Genomic DNA, 14,958 nt, shown 5'->3' on the forward strand with positions numbered 1-14,958 from the left:
GGGAGCCTGATGTGGGACTTGATCCCAGGTCTCCAGGATCAGGCCCTGGACTGAAGGCGGCGCTAAACCGCTGAGCCACCCGGGCTGCCCTAAGACTGTGTGTTGTATAGCCATGATAAGTGGGGGTGGGAGGCAGGGGGTGGGAATGTAAGGGTCTGCAACACCAAGCTTTCTGGGAAAGAGTTGCAGCCCTAGTTCAGAATTGCTGAGACACACTGGCATTGGACAGGGTCTTGAAGAAGTCCGTGACATCCTCTGGGCCCTGAAACTCTCCCATCTCCATTCTAACCAGTGCCTGACTCCCCCATACCCATGCTGGGCCGTACCCACTCAAGAATACTGCCAGATGGACCACAGGGTGATCAGGGTGATGCTGTAGGCCAGCACCGCCACCAGGTAGATGCGGAAGAGCAGCCTGTCCAGCACGGAGCCCACATGCAGCCATTCCCGGGCCACCTCTCGGCTCTCGTCCCTCTTCTCCAGGAAGTGCCTGATGGAAGACAGCTCCTTCAGGAGCCCTCGCACTGCCAGGGAGGACTCCCGTGGTGGTGGTGGGGGGCTGCCTCGGCTCCTTGGGGTCTTCTCCAAGTCCCGGGGTACTCCCAGATGGTTGCAGTGGTTTCCCATGTCTGGAAAAAGGGTGGAGTGTTGGCAAAGGAGGGAGGCCCAGCAGGATGGTGCAAACACTGTCCCTTCTGTTTCTGTGGTGGTTTGCAGAAGTTGTTATTATGAACAATTTCAGGTGTAAAGAGTATAGAGATTAACTTTCCTATTTGTCAACCCATCATCTGACTAATGCAAATAAAGAAAGAAACACAGTTGAAGATTCCTGTATACTCCTCCTTAGCACATCCTCCATCCACTTCCCCAGTCATTGAGATCATGAATTCGGTGTTTATTACTTCCCAGCAATTTAGTATCTATTATTTCTTTTGAGCCTCATGATAGCCACATGAGAGAAGCAGAGTAGGAGTGATTACTACGTGCACATTTTATATGAAGGTACAAAGGCTCAGAGAGGTGAAGTGACTAGTCTGTGGTCACACAGCTGGAGCATCATTTAGAAATGAGGCCACCAAGCCCTAAGATTTCTGGGCCGTGAATTCACTGCTCTCTCCACTATGCCATACTACCTTGGTGTCCTCTTCTCCAGGACTCCAAGTCCTTCTGCACCAGGAAATACACCTTTGGCTATGGCCCTTACAGGTGAGCAGTGAAGCTAGTCATTAGATTGGTGTACTAGCTCATCGGATCATGTTGAGGTGGTCTCAGGTTAGTCATAGACCTTCTGTGAAAGGCCTAGCTCTTGCCAGAAGGTAGGACAAAAGGGGGTGGAGTGGTTAAAAAATACTAACTTAGCATCAGATGGGCCTGGGTTCCAATCAGTTTCACCAGTTCCTGGCTCTGTGACTTAAGGCAAACTATTTGGCCTTATGCCTCTGTTTCCTCATTTGACAAATGAGAATGAGAATCCTATCAGGGAGCCTGTGGATGATGTGTGATAGTGCACCAGAAATGCACGTGCCCAAATACACCGACAAACCAGGAACACCACCCCCAGATGGTGGCGGCAACAATGTCTCAGGGAGAATGAGCTCCTCATTTCACATCCCCTGCCCCCCCGTCTCTCTGTCTCATAGATGTCTGAAATTCGAAGGGACCAGGTCTCTGAGCTGATGGAGTGCAAGAGCTTTGGAAATGCTGGCTGCAGACCTAGTCACATGAGGTAAGAAGTCCCATAACTGCCTGGGTGGCATCCAATTGCTTCCCTTTGGGGTCCATCTTGGAGAAGGACTACTCCCAGCCCAGAAGTCTCTGCTCCTGACCTGCTCAGCCTCTGGAACTCTCTCCCTCTCTCTACCCATGCCCAGGCTGATGAGAGGAGGTAGAGGTTTTGTAAGAAGGGGGCTCGTTGAGGCCTTTGGCTGAACTCTGCTGCCTCCCAGTGAGGCCTGGCATGGGGTGCCAGGTGCAGGACAGCACCCAAGTTCGAGGCCCCACCCAGACTCGGGCATGTCACATCCAGCCAGAGACTCTCCACCATGTCCCCACACCCTGGCCCTTTCCCTTTCTCACCTGAGCAGTCATCAGTCTTGGTGGTTTGGGAAGTGGCTGGGGGCCTTCGAGAAGCTGACTGCTCCCCTAGGCAAAGGAGCAGGGCCACTCGCTCCAGAACCAGGTGCCGCAGCCAGGCAGGCACGGGCTGCTGCAAGTCTTGCTTGTGTACAAGCCGCACGATGAAGATGGTCTCGGCCAAGCTCATCACCAGCAGCGCCATGCACACGACAAAGTAGACACCTGTGCGCATGGCAGGGTCGGGAGGGGGCTGGTTTCTCAGGGCCTTGGCCACACTGCGCTCCCCCCCGCCCCCTGCCAGAGTGGGCCCTACCGATGAGGGGAGTGCCAATGGCCGTGGCCGGCAGCGTGTCAGACACGATGATCAGGAAGACGGAGTAGCCCAGGAGGAGTGTGATCTTGAAGGAGACCCTCTCGCCGCTGTCCGGAGGCAGGTAGAAGCCCACGATGTCCATGAGCATCAGGAAGATACTGGGCAGCAGCAGGCTGACCGTGTAGAACAGGGGCCGCCGGCGGATGACCACCTAAGGGCAGGACAGGAGCGGTGGGGGCACCCGGGGCAGACCCGCTCCCCCCTGGAGCCACCAGCCCGGCCAGCTTCTGCGGCTTCCAGCGGGGCTGCCCAGAGAAGGCCCTGGATGGTTTCCCTCCAGCCTGTGGCTGCCGAGGAGGAGCAAGGGCCACCCAGGAGTTTCCCTGCCCACTTCATTGTGGTTCCAGGGCAGGAGTGTGTCCCCGCAGCTGGGGCGAGGGCTGCAGAGGTTTCCAACCCCCACCCCACCCCCGTGCCTCCTGAAGTCCACCTCTTCCAGTCCTCATCCCCCCAGCCCGCCCCCTCCAGCCGTCATCCCCCAGCCCACCCCCCCAGCCATCATCCCCCCCAGCCCGCCCCCCCAGCCGTCACCCCCCAGCCCGCCCCTCCAGCCGTCATCCCCCCCAGCCCGCCCCCACAGCTGTCACCCCCCAGCCCACCCCCCCAGCCGTCATCCCCCCAGCTCACCCCCTCCAGCCGTCATCCCCCCCATCCCACCCCCCAAGCCATCCCCCCTAGCATGCCCGCTCCCACTCACGTAGAACTTCATTTCTGCATAGCAGCTGTTGCTCTCCATGCTGAACTCCCGGAACTGGGTCAGCACCCCCAGGAGCTCCCACTCGCCCTGGTTCATGAAGATGGTCTTGTCCAGTTTCACCTTTTCCGGCAAGCGCAACAGGGAGATGTTGATGTCCTGGACTGAGAGGGAAGAAATCGAGGCGGCTGTGGAGTGGGGTGTGCAGAGCCGGCGGGACCTGGGACCGGGCTGAGCTCACTGGCTCCTGGCCGGCAGGCTGGGTCTCCTCGGCTGCACAATGAGGTGACAGCGCCCACGGTGCCCCTCTGGGGGTGGGGCTGCAGTGAGGGGAGTGACAGCCTGGACGAAAACACAGCAAAATGCAAAGAACCAGAACCAAACTACTTATTAGGAAGGCCCCTCTCTCCTTCTCGCTGTGTCTCCCCCACTCCTTTCAAAAATGGTTTTCTAGGTTTCCATTAGGGTTGCCCATTTATGAAACGAGCAAAAGTCAACATTCTTCACCTTTCTCCTGATAGGGCTGCCTACCCTTGAAGGTGACCCAAGGTCACGGTTGGTTAAGCATCTGACTCTGGATTTCAGCTTGTGTCATGATCTCAGGGTCATGAGATTGAGCCCCACATTGGGCTCTGCGCTGGGTGTGGAGCCTGCTTAAGATTCTCTCTTTTCGGGATCCCTGGGTGGCGCAGCGGTTTGGCGCCTGCCTTTGGCCCAGGGCGCGATCCTGGAGACCCGGGATCGAATCCCACATCAGGCTCCCTGCATGGAGCCTGCTTCTCCCTCTGCCTGTGTCTCTGCCTCTCTCTCTCTCTCTCTGTATGACTATCATAAATAAATAATAATAAAAAATGTTTAAAAAAAAAAAAGATTCTCTCTTTTCTTCTCCCTCTGGCCCCTCTATCCCTGCTTGTCCATGTGTGCTTTCTCTCTAAAAGAAGGAAAAGAAAGGAAGGAAGGGAAGGGGGGAGGAAGGAAGGGAAGAATGTGAAAGAAAGAAGAAAGAAAGAAAGAAAGAAAGAAAGAAAGAAAGAAAGAAAGGCAAAGAGAAAGAAATATTGAAGAAAGAAAGAAAGAAAAAAGAAAGAAAGAAAGAAAGAAAGAAAGAAAGAAAGAAAGAAAGAAAGAAAGAAAGAAAGGGGATCCCTGGGTGGCGCAGCGGTTTGGCGCCTGCCTTTGGCCCAGGGCGCGATCCTGGAGATCCGGGATCGAATCCCACGTCAGGCTCCCGGTGCATGGAGCCTGCTTCTCCCTCTGCCTGTGTCTCTGCCTCTCTCTCTCTCTCTCTCTCTGACTATCAAAATAAATAAATTAAAAAAAAAAAAAGAAAGAAAGAAAGAAGAAAGAAAGAAAGAAACAGAACTAGGGAAATAAGTGAAATCTTCACTTAGAGAATAGCAGTTTTACTTCTCTGCATCTATGCTAGAGAAAGAGACATACACTAGAACGCCAGGAGTATCCATTACAGCAAAATATAGAAAGATCTACATGTCCACCAATCAGGAAAAGACTTAATAAACTATGATGCATCCAAGCTCCAAGCTATCCTACAGCTGGCAGGATAGCTTTCTCTTTTATGAGAATGATCTAAATATGTAGTGATTTGGAAAAAATGTCTAAGACTTCTTGTTGAGTGAAAGGAATCAGGTAGCAGGAGCATAGATGATACATTTCGTAAAATAAAAACCTATGAAATAATTTTCATGTTCTTTCCTTAGATGTGTATGTAGCGTATATGCAAAGGATAGAGAAGAATCTGGAAGAGTGAATGAAGCTTCTATATGAAGCTCATATTGATAAAAGCTGTGAAGTCTTAGTGTGGGAAGTCAGTGAAAAATTTGGGATTGAGGGTAGAGGTCAACAGTCAAAGATTATTTGTAATTCTGGTTTTTGTCCAAGGAACTTAGGTATTACTATTTTTGTAATTTACAGTTAATGTGATAAAATCAGACAGAAATGAGGGACGGCTTCTTGTAGGAGTACAAGGATCACTTACCTCATGAGACTTTAGTGACATCTTGCATTCATCCACTAAATAAAAGTTGCCGGGCACCTTCCTTTGTGCCAGGGACCTACAGGCGGATCAGAGATCATGGTCCTACCCTCTCTGGGTTCGCCTCTGCTAGGGAAGCAGACATTGCACAAGCACCTACGAGTGCAATGGCAGCGGGGAGAAGAGGATGCTACAAAATTGGGTAACGGGGAGGCCTAGTCTGGGGATAAGAGGGGTTTCCCAGAGGCACTGAGCCAATGCTGGGATTAAGTGAGCAGGGGACTTGGCCGTACTAGGCGGGGTTGGTGGCAGGAGTGGTGGGGGGTGGGGGAAGAGGAAGGAAGAGGGGTACGGTAGCCCAGGAGAGGAAGCAGCCTGGGATACAGGGAGAGAATAAGGAGCCTCAGGCTTGGAAAGGAGGGCATCGGGGGTTGGGGCTGAGCTCAGGGGAGCGTGCATGGGGTGAAGGCTGGAATGGAGGGAAAGATTTCAGTTCTGCCTCAGGAGTGCCAGAAGTCACTGAGATTTTTAAGCAGAGAGTGACATGGTTACATTTTAATTTTAATAAGTTCTCCCCATTTGCTGTGAGGAACATGAATTGGAGAAGGACCGGCTAGGAGGTTACTGCAAAAGGCTAGGGGAGAGAAGGGTGGGGGGTGTATCAGTGGAGAAGAGAAGACAAGTGAGGGACCTCTGTGGTCCTAGAGCAACACTGGGCATCCCAAAAGCCAGCATCCGGAATATTCCCAAGCCTTGCCCCGCAGTTTTGCCCAAAGGTGGGTGGCTCGAGGCTGTGTCAGATCCCAGTGGCTACAGGCCCCAGGATAGTTCACAGAGTCCCGTGTCACTTCTGCCTCCAGTCCTGCAGCACACAGGACTCCTCCTCGGCCCACACTTGACTCTTGCCCTCGCCATGTTCTTTCTATGTTCTAGGATTTTCCTCCATAGTTTAAAATAAAGCCTCATTCCACTTTGTTTGCATACCAAAAAAAAAAAAAAAGACAAGTGAGGGACTTTTAGGGCCATATCCTGGCTTCACTGAGTGTCTTGCCACCAGCTACACTGTCTCACTGGACCCTTGCGACAGCTGAGGGAGGCAGCAAGGGCGACCATAGAGTCCGGTTTGGAGGATGAGGAACAGGCTCAGTGACATTGAGAAAATACACAACTTGGATAAAGGAGAAAGCCTCCTGGGGGGGGGGGTGGTCCTCCTCCCACGGGTGCTCTACTCCCAAGCTGCACCCCCTGCCCGGAGCCCAGGTGCAGTACTCACTGGTGTGCAGCCAGCTGGTGAAGGTCAGGGAGCAGTTCTGTACATCGAAGGGGAAGTTGTAGATGTCGAGGCTACAGGCGGTCACCACCTGGAGGGGCTTGTAGTTCTGGACCTCACCGTGATGCCCAACGTACACGTACGGGATACTCGGAGACTTCCCCACGTCCACACTGGTCAGGGAAGAGGCCAGTTTGGGGGCTCAAGAAGCTCTGGGAGACTCAATGTGTCTGAGCCACCCGGCAGGGATAGAAATTCAGGACAGGTTTGGGTGGCGCAGTTTTCTCTGGCCTGTTTCTCCAGTTTTCTTATCTATGTTAGGCTTTCTTACCTGCCATTGTCAAGGCTACTTTCCAAGCAGCAGAGGGCTTTTCTCCTTTATTCCCCCTGGCAACCTAGCCACAGGGGGCCGGCAGGGAATCCATGTACCTCACAGCTGCCAGCTAGAAGGGGCATGCCCAGCTGTCCCTGCTCCACCACCTGCCCAGCTGGGCAGAGCTCAGCTCCCAGGGCTAGCAGCTCAGTGGCAATGGGCAGGCCTGGTGGGCAAGCAGAACCCTGGGTTCCATCCTGACTCGGGCTTCTCTTTGCTTCCCATCCCTAGAAGTCCTGTTGACATGAGAATAATCTTGCCTGGAGAAGAAGGAACTAGAGACATCATTGAGAAAAACTGAGGCAAGGTGAGAAAGTCTTGTAAAACTTAGCTCCACTGTCTTGGCAGATCCACAACCCCTAGACTCTCCCAAGTGACTACTGTGGCACAGAATGGCCTGAGCTGGGGATCCTGAGCCTGAACCCTTCTGTGGAATCAGGCTGAGAGATGAGAAACCAAGATCAGGCTACTTCACAATGTAACTGGTGATCCAGCCAGGCACTGGGATCCCTCCAGCCTGAGCTATGCAGGTCATGGGGCGCTAGGTCAACTGCCTCCCCTGAAAAACAGTGTGAGTGGCACCCCGGAAGTTGGGCAATGCAGTGCGTACTAGGTGGGGGTCAACTGGCTCTGGGTCACCTCCTCCTTCCATCCATCTCGCCAAGCCATCCTCCAACCCTAGCACTCAGAGGCCCAGGCAGTGGAGCCTGGAGGAGCCTGAAGGATGTGGGGAAGAGATATTGGCCGGAGCTTCATGAGACAGTGTTCAGCTGCTGGTAATAAAGGATGGCGGTGCCCACTTCTCACTGGGGGTGCAAGCTGGAGCCAGTCAGGCACTCATGTGACCTGAGAGGTCTGAGCATCTCCCCGCTTCAATCGCCCCTGTGACCAGAGGTGGTGACCACTGGGGGACTTCATCTCTTTCGGTAATCTCACTTTAAAAATGGAGCTGTCCCTCATTCGGCTATTGTAACAGTGGGAATTCGTTCACTGGCTTCTCTTTCCCAGGGAGGGAGCCCTCAGACCAAGACCAAGGATTCAATATCAGGCAGAGAAAAAGAGGAGTTTTAAAAAGAAAAGAGAAAGAAAGGAGAAAAAACAACAACAACAACAACAAAGGGGGATGGGGACCCGAGCCAAATCCTACAGTTACCTCCAGTTCTGCAAGCCTGCAAGGGACTCAGGCAACAGCAGAGCTTGTCCCTGTGCCCATGCCCCGTCTTTCCCCAGCCCCGGCCGCCCAGCAGCAGATGACAGCACTCACAACTCATTGATGAGAATGTCTGGGACCCAGATGCTCTCGGTGGGGATGGACAGCTTGGTGATGTTGTCAAAGTCCTCGGGGTTCCACTGGAGAAACTCGTCAGTCCAGTACTAGGGGAGGAGCGGGGATGGTCACAGGCAGCCCCCTCCAACTCGGGCGGAGGGTGTGTGTGTGGGCAGTGACAACTCGAGATGACCTCACCACTCAGTGGCCAGGCAGCAGTGATCATCTTCTCAGGGGAAGCTGGCTATTGGTGGCACCCGAATCAGCAGTACCCCAGAGCCCCCCAACCTCTGTGCTCACACACTCCCGGCACGCAAGTGTGACCCAGGCAGGTGAAGCTGTGCCCAGGAAGGCATGGGGTCATTTCCCCTGTTTGAAAATCCCATTCACCAACCGCAGGATCTTGGGTCTCAGTCTGCTCATATGTATAGCAGGAAATAACATGCACCTCACAGGGGAGAGATGTGCTGTGTTAGGGCTTTGTTTTTTTTTTTTTTCTTTTTTTTTTATTTAAGATTTTATTTATTTGAGAGAGAGAATGAGCAGTGGAGCGGGGGAGAGAAGGGGAGAAGCAGACTCCCCGCTGAGCAGAGAGCCCAACGTGGGGCTTGATGCCGGGATGATGGGATCATAACCCAAGTGAAGGCAGACGCTTAAACGACTGAGCCACCCAGGCACCCCTGAATTGACATTTTAGATCATTCTGACAGGATGGTGAACAACACGTTGATCAAAACTTAACAATAACCAGCTCTCACCTGGTTATTATCCCAATTTACGTATGAGCAGACCAAGACCCATGGCCCTCTCTCTCTGTCAAATAAATAAATAAAATCTTTTAAAAAAAAGTATGTCAATTTAATCACATTACTCCCTTGCTTAAAACTCCAGTGGCCTCCCTTGCACTTGGGATAGAGCTAAACGGCCAACAAAGGGCTGCATAATCTGCCCTCCAGCCTTCTCTCTAGCCTCATTAATTTTGCCAGGCCTCTCTGGGATTCTTCTCTCCAGCCGCATGCAGTGGAACCCCGCGTCTCTGCATGCCCGTGCTCTCCCACTCTGCACTCCCCGTCTTCTCCCCTGAGGGAGGTCTTACTCGTCCCTCCAGACTTAACCAAAGCATCTGTCTGCTGCCTTCTTCAGGAACCTTCCATGACCCCCACATCCCAGGCTGGGTTCTTATGTGTCTCGTCTGTGCTCTCATGATTGGCCTCTTGCTCTTGCTGCATTGGGGTGCTTGTCTTGCTGCATTCAACTGTCTGTTCATGAGTCTGTGGCCTCCACCAGTCTGTGAACTCACTGTGGGCAGGGCCTGAGTCTAGTTTGTGTCTCTGATTCTGGTCTCTTAGCACAGTCACTGGAATTTGGTTGGTTGGTGTCCCCTCACTGCTGGGCAGACAAGTGACCTAGAGGGATGGGACCTAGGCCAGATGTCCCAGGAAAGGAGCTCCAGGCTGCCTATTCTTGCTGGGCCCCTTCCCTTGACACGGGGTGTGCACTGTATTAAGAGATCTCTGTTGGGTGTTATGCTATATGTTGGCAAATTCAACTCCAATAAAAAAAAAAAGAGAGAGAGAGAGAGATCTCTGCGAGGCGGAAGAGAGCAGTCTTGCAGGAACTAACGTTCTAGTATCTTCCTCCACCCCACTCTTTGCCCCTTGAGCTAGTGGTAGTGGAGTATGCTCGTGAAGAGCAGGAGGGATTTAGCCGAGACCCACATATGCTAGGCATGTCCCCAGACAGAGTGTTTCTCAGGTTTGACCTCTATGGACTGGGCCCGTCTCCTGCACCCCCTCTCCAGCCGTTCCGGTTCCCTCGGGCTCTCACATCTGCCCCACAGCTCAGGGGCTACCAGAGCAGGACCAGACTGTGCATTGGAACCCCCATGTCTGCCTGCCTCTCCGCCAGCTCCCCACCAGAAGTGCTGTACAGGCCTCAGAGAGTGAGGCCTTACACCAGTGCCTGAGCAACACGGGTCAGAAGCTGGGAGAGTGGGGAGGTGGCTGAGGTGTGAGGACTTAGTGGATGGAATCGCCCCATGTCAATCACCCAATTTGGTTGTCATCACATTTGGCTTAATTAGAAGGAAGAACTTTGTAGCAATTAGAGTTGTCTGAAAGTGTAATTGCCGCTCATGGAGTTCCCAGTCACTAGAGGTATTCCATCCATGGAGGCTGGATGACAGATGGTTGTTTGAGGGACTCTGAAAACCCTCAGAAACCAGAGGGGGTTGGAGGATTGCTCCTTTACCGAGCGTTACACTTCCTTCCATTGCCAGTCCTGAGAGGAGAAGACCCAGACTCCCAGGTCTCGTGAGTCAGCCTCTGAACCTCCCTGCTCCCCTTCCCTCACCAAGGCCTCTGAGATTCCTGATTCCTTTGGGATGGAGGAGTCCTTCCTGGAAGGGGAAGCCCTGGTCCCAGGAAATGGGGCTGGGCGCAGGGCTGGGGGCTCACCTGCCGGTACCAGATGTAGGTGGTCAGAACCTGGTTCTTTTCATCCTGTGAAGGGAAAGGAAACTCAGCTTTGGTGGCCCTGTGGGCGGGTGTCCACCTTGCACACCCCTCCCCCAAAGGAGTTGCTGCTTTGTGTCCCTATTCCTTTGGAAAGTGACTGTGAAGAAAAGGGAAAATGGGGTCAACCAGGAAGACTTGGTCTCTTACTAGACACACCTAGAAAGAAATACAAACAATATTTTAAAATTTCATATATATATATATCTTCTACTATTTTCTGTTTTACATGTTATACATATGTCTCTCACATTACATATATTTTACATGTATAATATATATAGCACAGTAGAAGATAAGAGGAGACATATAAAAAATATCATCTCTCTTTATGTCTATATAATTTTATGTATCTGTATCTCTCTCCTGCCCTAGTGTGGAGTCAAGAGGTGCAAAACCACACAGAGAGAAAGATGCATCACTGGTTTAGGATTAATTCTGCAAAGATCATTTACCAACACCTGTTGTGTGTCAGGGACCTGTGTAAGACACCAAGGGCCTAGAGATGAGCAGGACAGTTGAAGCCTCAACAACCTATGTGGAGACGTGGTTACCACGAGTGAAGAACCACCTGCGGTAAGTGACTCTCTAACCGTAAGGGTTGGGAGAGGCAGCCAGGCAGGTGACCCCAGTTTTCTGGTTTGGGCAGCTGTGCAGGTGGTGGATGATGTAGTCTGTCCTGACGCAGGTCTGTGCTGGATCACGGGTACTCTGGGTACTTGAATGTCCACTGTACTGCTCAGGGGTCACTTGGCCTTCCGTGGTCTCCCATCCCAAAAGGTCCACCTCTGAGCTGGGCAGATTGGGGTCAAGTGCTCACCACGCTGAGGATGGCATAGACAATGACGTCGATGGACACCGTGGTTGGCTTCCTCCAGTCCCGCACAGGCCGCACGCCCTTCTGGTAGTTGGCCAGGAGGTAATTTGACAGCCTCAGCAGAGCGGGCCTGGAGGTGTTCTGGGCCTGGAGGTGCCTCCAGTGCCTGGCTGGGAAGAACAGTTCAAAGTGGGCATCAGAGCCCGAGGCTTCCCCCAGTTCTCTTGCCCTGGTTTGAAATCTATTTAAAGGAAAACATCTCCACTATTTCCACCTCAGATCCCTGGATCTCTCCCACAGACTGAAATTCCCACCGCTGGGACCTTGTGTCTGCAGAGAGTCCTGCCCCAATCCGAAGCTGTTGTCTCCTAAGGGTAACGGACACACTCACGTAAGGAGGGTGCTAGCTGGCTGTCAAAGCAGGTGCTGCAAGACAGGTGAGGTCTAAGTGGGCCACGGGCTGGCCCCAGCCTAGAGGAGGTGAGCCCGTGGGGGATGGACGAGGGCACTGGGGCTAAGGAGGAGTGACTCCAGGAGGTGGTCCTGGACAGAGAGGGGGGCTGCAATGAAAGGTGGCCCCAAGTGCACAATCCATCTGTAAGCCCGCAGGTCTGCATGAAGGTTTGCCTCAGTTAAGGTCAGATCTCAGCATCTGCCTAGGTCCCCGGTGGCTCCTGGGCCCCAGCCTGCTATTGACAAAGAAAGGACACATCCAGTGAAATCTGACATTCCTTTTCCTTCCTGCAAAATGCCCTCCTTTCAGCCACATATATACACAAACTCCTGGTGGTGGGTTGGCCAGGTGTCCCTCAGAGGGTTGCTTGTGGTCAGACCTGGTGGAGTTAGGAAGAGGGTTTAGGCGTGAGGTGTACAGGAGGCGAGGAGAAACTGGGTTGTTCCCAGAACTGGAGGCCTCCAAGGACAAAACGGTGATGAGAAAACCCCTAGGTGCTTGTCCCCATTCTTGTCATCCCTCTGGGGCATAGGAGAAGCACTTCCTGAAAGGTGCCAAGAAATATGAAGGTGAAAGGTAAGGGGTAGAGAAGGGGAGCCCCTAGAGGCCCAGAGCAAAGGGTGTCAGGAGCCTGGCAGCGCACCACCTAGGTCCTTCACAGACCAGGTGCCAGCGGGCCTGGCTTTCTCTAAACAAGGCTGCCTCTTCCCTCGTCTTGTCTATATAATGTGTGCAACCTGTACAGCCGATCTCTCCTACAGATCCCCCCTTCCTCTCCCCACCCGCCTAGCCCGGACAAACTTTCAGTTTCCCTCAGAACAACAGAGAAGGTCAGAGAGAGGCAGAAGGCCATTTATTGAGTATCTCCTGTGGAATCATACCAGTTAACATATTATTCATTTCAATCTTGGAGCAGCCACGGGGGTGGCTGTCATGACAGCATATTTTACAGATAAGAATTCCCAAAGCTCAGGAAGGTGGGTGCTGTGCCCTGGAAGCGGAAGAAATGAGATTCAAGTGCAAATCTCAGTGTGTCTTCACTACACCAACAACAGCCCTGATCCTATTGCTGGGGAATCTGAACAGCAGAAGAGAGGGCCCCGCAGGCCTCAGAGCAAAAGGCCATTGCTGGGAGGGACAGTACTTCTCTTCAGCCCGGGAGGCCCCAGACCAGAGTCTTAACACGCAGCCTGGGCGTGTTGTCCCAGTGACAGCTCAGGGGAGGCAAACCATTGCATGCATAAGGCCTTTCCCTCCCTCCAGCCGCGGGACGGCATCCTAACTGTGCCCCAACTCCGACTTAGCTCTGGGTGGGGCGGAAACCCGTCTGGGATGGGGAATCAGTATTGTTGGTAGCAAAAGAAAATAGATCCCTTTGTGACCCGACCACCTTGTATCCCAGGAAAGCAGGAAAGGGTGGGTGGGGGAATGTAGAGAAGTTTGGTGTCACCACAATTTAGCTCTGGAAGGGAACTTAAGGAAAGGAAGCCCAGGGAACCCATGTGACAGGACTAGTGAAGTTGAGGAAGGATGGCTTTGTTTGCTCTGGTCCCCACTCCATTGCTGAGGCGCTGTGTGACCTTGAGTGAATCACTTCCCCACTCTGAACCACCGCATTCCCATTTGTAGCCAGAAGGGGTAGACCAAATGAGCTCTAAGGTGTCTTGCAGCTGCCTTGCGATGAGTTTAGGGGCAGGGCAAAGAAGAGAGGAGCCCCTCTCTGGCACCTGTGGACACGTTTCCCACAGACCAGGCTGCTGCTGGGCCCCACTCAGCAAGCGCTGCTCTCACCTGGCACTCAACTGCCCCAACTTTTGAGGTAGACCACGGTGCCTTAAAATTCTCTCGTGCTCACATGTGGCAAGATCCCTGACTTTCCTGCAGCACCACCCACTCCAAAACCCTCCTTCCCTCGACCCTTGGGGGAATGAAGCATCCCCTGCCCGGCCTCTGCAGGTGGCCAGCCAAATCCTGTGTGCTTTCCCACCGTCCCCTTACCTTCTCCCTGCACCAGGAGCGTGGGTAGAAGCAAGGCCAGCAGTGCCTGCGGCACCCACAACAGCATGGTGAGCTTTCCAGGGTGTGGGGTGCCTCGGAGTGGCCTCAGGGTGAGTCGCGCCCAGGAGCAGCCTGCCCACACGCTGCCAGCCTCATGTCCCAGGCAGCCTGCGGTGTCTCCGGGCTGCCTTCCACACCTCTGAGGCCGGAGCCTCACACTGCCCGGACCACCAGGGCAGTCAATCCTCCAGCTGGATCAGGTTTCAGGGCGGGAGGCGAGGAGGAGAAGGAGCCAGTGAGAGGGGAGCCCGCCCAGCTGATGTCATGTGGCCGGGCTCAGCCTGCCCCTTCAGCCAGGTGGCCTGGCCAGATTCCCCAAGGAGTAGCTTGGGGGACAGGGCGGCAGGACCCCCTGCAGCAAGGGTGCAGCCTGTCTGCTGGGAGGTGCTCGGGCTGCTACCTTCATTGTGGCAAGTATGTTTTGGTAGCACGGGGCTGGGGCAGGGTGGGTGAGGCAGCAGGGGCAGGCAGCGTGTGCCCCTAGCTAAGCAGGTGACCCGGCATCTCTGCAGACTGAGGAAGGGGACCTGGGGTTACCACGCGTCTGCTTCTTTGTCCTCATCTAAATATTTATTTCTCTCATCTAAATATTTAAATTTGAGTATTTAAGTAGTAATACATATATGTATGTATAATTAGCACTATGCCAACCTATTTATATATTTTTAATAGACATAATAAATATGTATCATAAAACGTAGTAGTAATACATGATTATAGAAAAATATGAAGAAAAATTAAAATCATCTGTGGGCTTACTTACTGCCCAGAGACAGCCACTGTTAATATTTTGGTGTATATTCCCCTATAATCTTCTTCTCTACTATGTATACAATGAAGTAAATATACCACGCATTTAATTCTGCATCCCATTCCTTTCTTTGCTTAATATCAATTCATGAGCATTCTCAACACTTTCCTTTTAAATGTTTTCTTGGAAGAAGTGTTTCTTTTTCCTTTGTAAATTGAATAGGAATGGATCTATCCTTCAGATATCCAACTGTGCGCCAACAAAATTGTCTGAGAAGAGTATCGCTGTGAATTTGTTTGAGTGAATCCCACTCCCACTT

General features: G+C 52.7%; 1 protein-coding gene across 1 annotated transcript; it reads right to left on the reverse strand.

Annotated features, from left to right (window-relative positions):
- Positions 1 to 328: 328 nt before the first annotated feature.
- On the reverse strand, positions 329 to 13,900 carry HTR3A (5-hydroxytryptamine receptor 3A). Its single transcript, NM_001048119.1, has 9 exons — positions 13,829 to 13,900; positions 11,380 to 11,546; positions 10,503 to 10,547; positions 8,044 to 8,153; positions 6,410 to 6,579; positions 3,147 to 3,307; positions 2,390 to 2,600; positions 2,077 to 2,298; positions 329 to 629 (listed from the first exon to the last, which is right to left on the reverse strand). Exons 1-9 carry the CDS (start codon positions 13,893 to 13,895, stop codon positions 331 to 333), a joined length of 1,452 nt encoding a protein of 483 aa, NP_001041584.1. The 5' UTR covers positions 13,896 to 13,900; the 3' UTR covers positions 329 to 330.
- Positions 13,901 to 14,958: the final 1,058 nt, after the last annotated feature.

Source organism: Canis lupus, chromosome 5, assembly GCF_011100685.1.
Source record: "Canis lupus familiaris isolate Mischka breed German Shepherd chromosome 5, alternate assembly UU_Cfam_GSD_1.0, whole genome shotgun sequence".
NCBI lineage: Eukaryota > Metazoa > Chordata > Mammalia > Carnivora > Canidae > Canis > Canis lupus.

Bases quoted from the DNA above. Each gene is read 5' to 3' on its own strand.
- HTR3A (NM_001048119.1), bottom strand. From the start codon at position 13,895: ATGCTGTTGTGGGTGCCGCAGGCACTGCTGGCCTTGCTTCTACCCACG. The intron at 10,548-11,379 runs GTGAGCACTTGA...TTCCCTTCACAG, and splicing joins TCTATGCCATCCTCAGCGTG to GATGAAAAGAACCAGGTTCT. The intron at 630-2,076 runs GTGAGAAAGGGA...CCCTTTTTCCAG, and splicing joins CAAGACTGATGACTGCTCAG to ACATGGGAAACCACTGCAAC.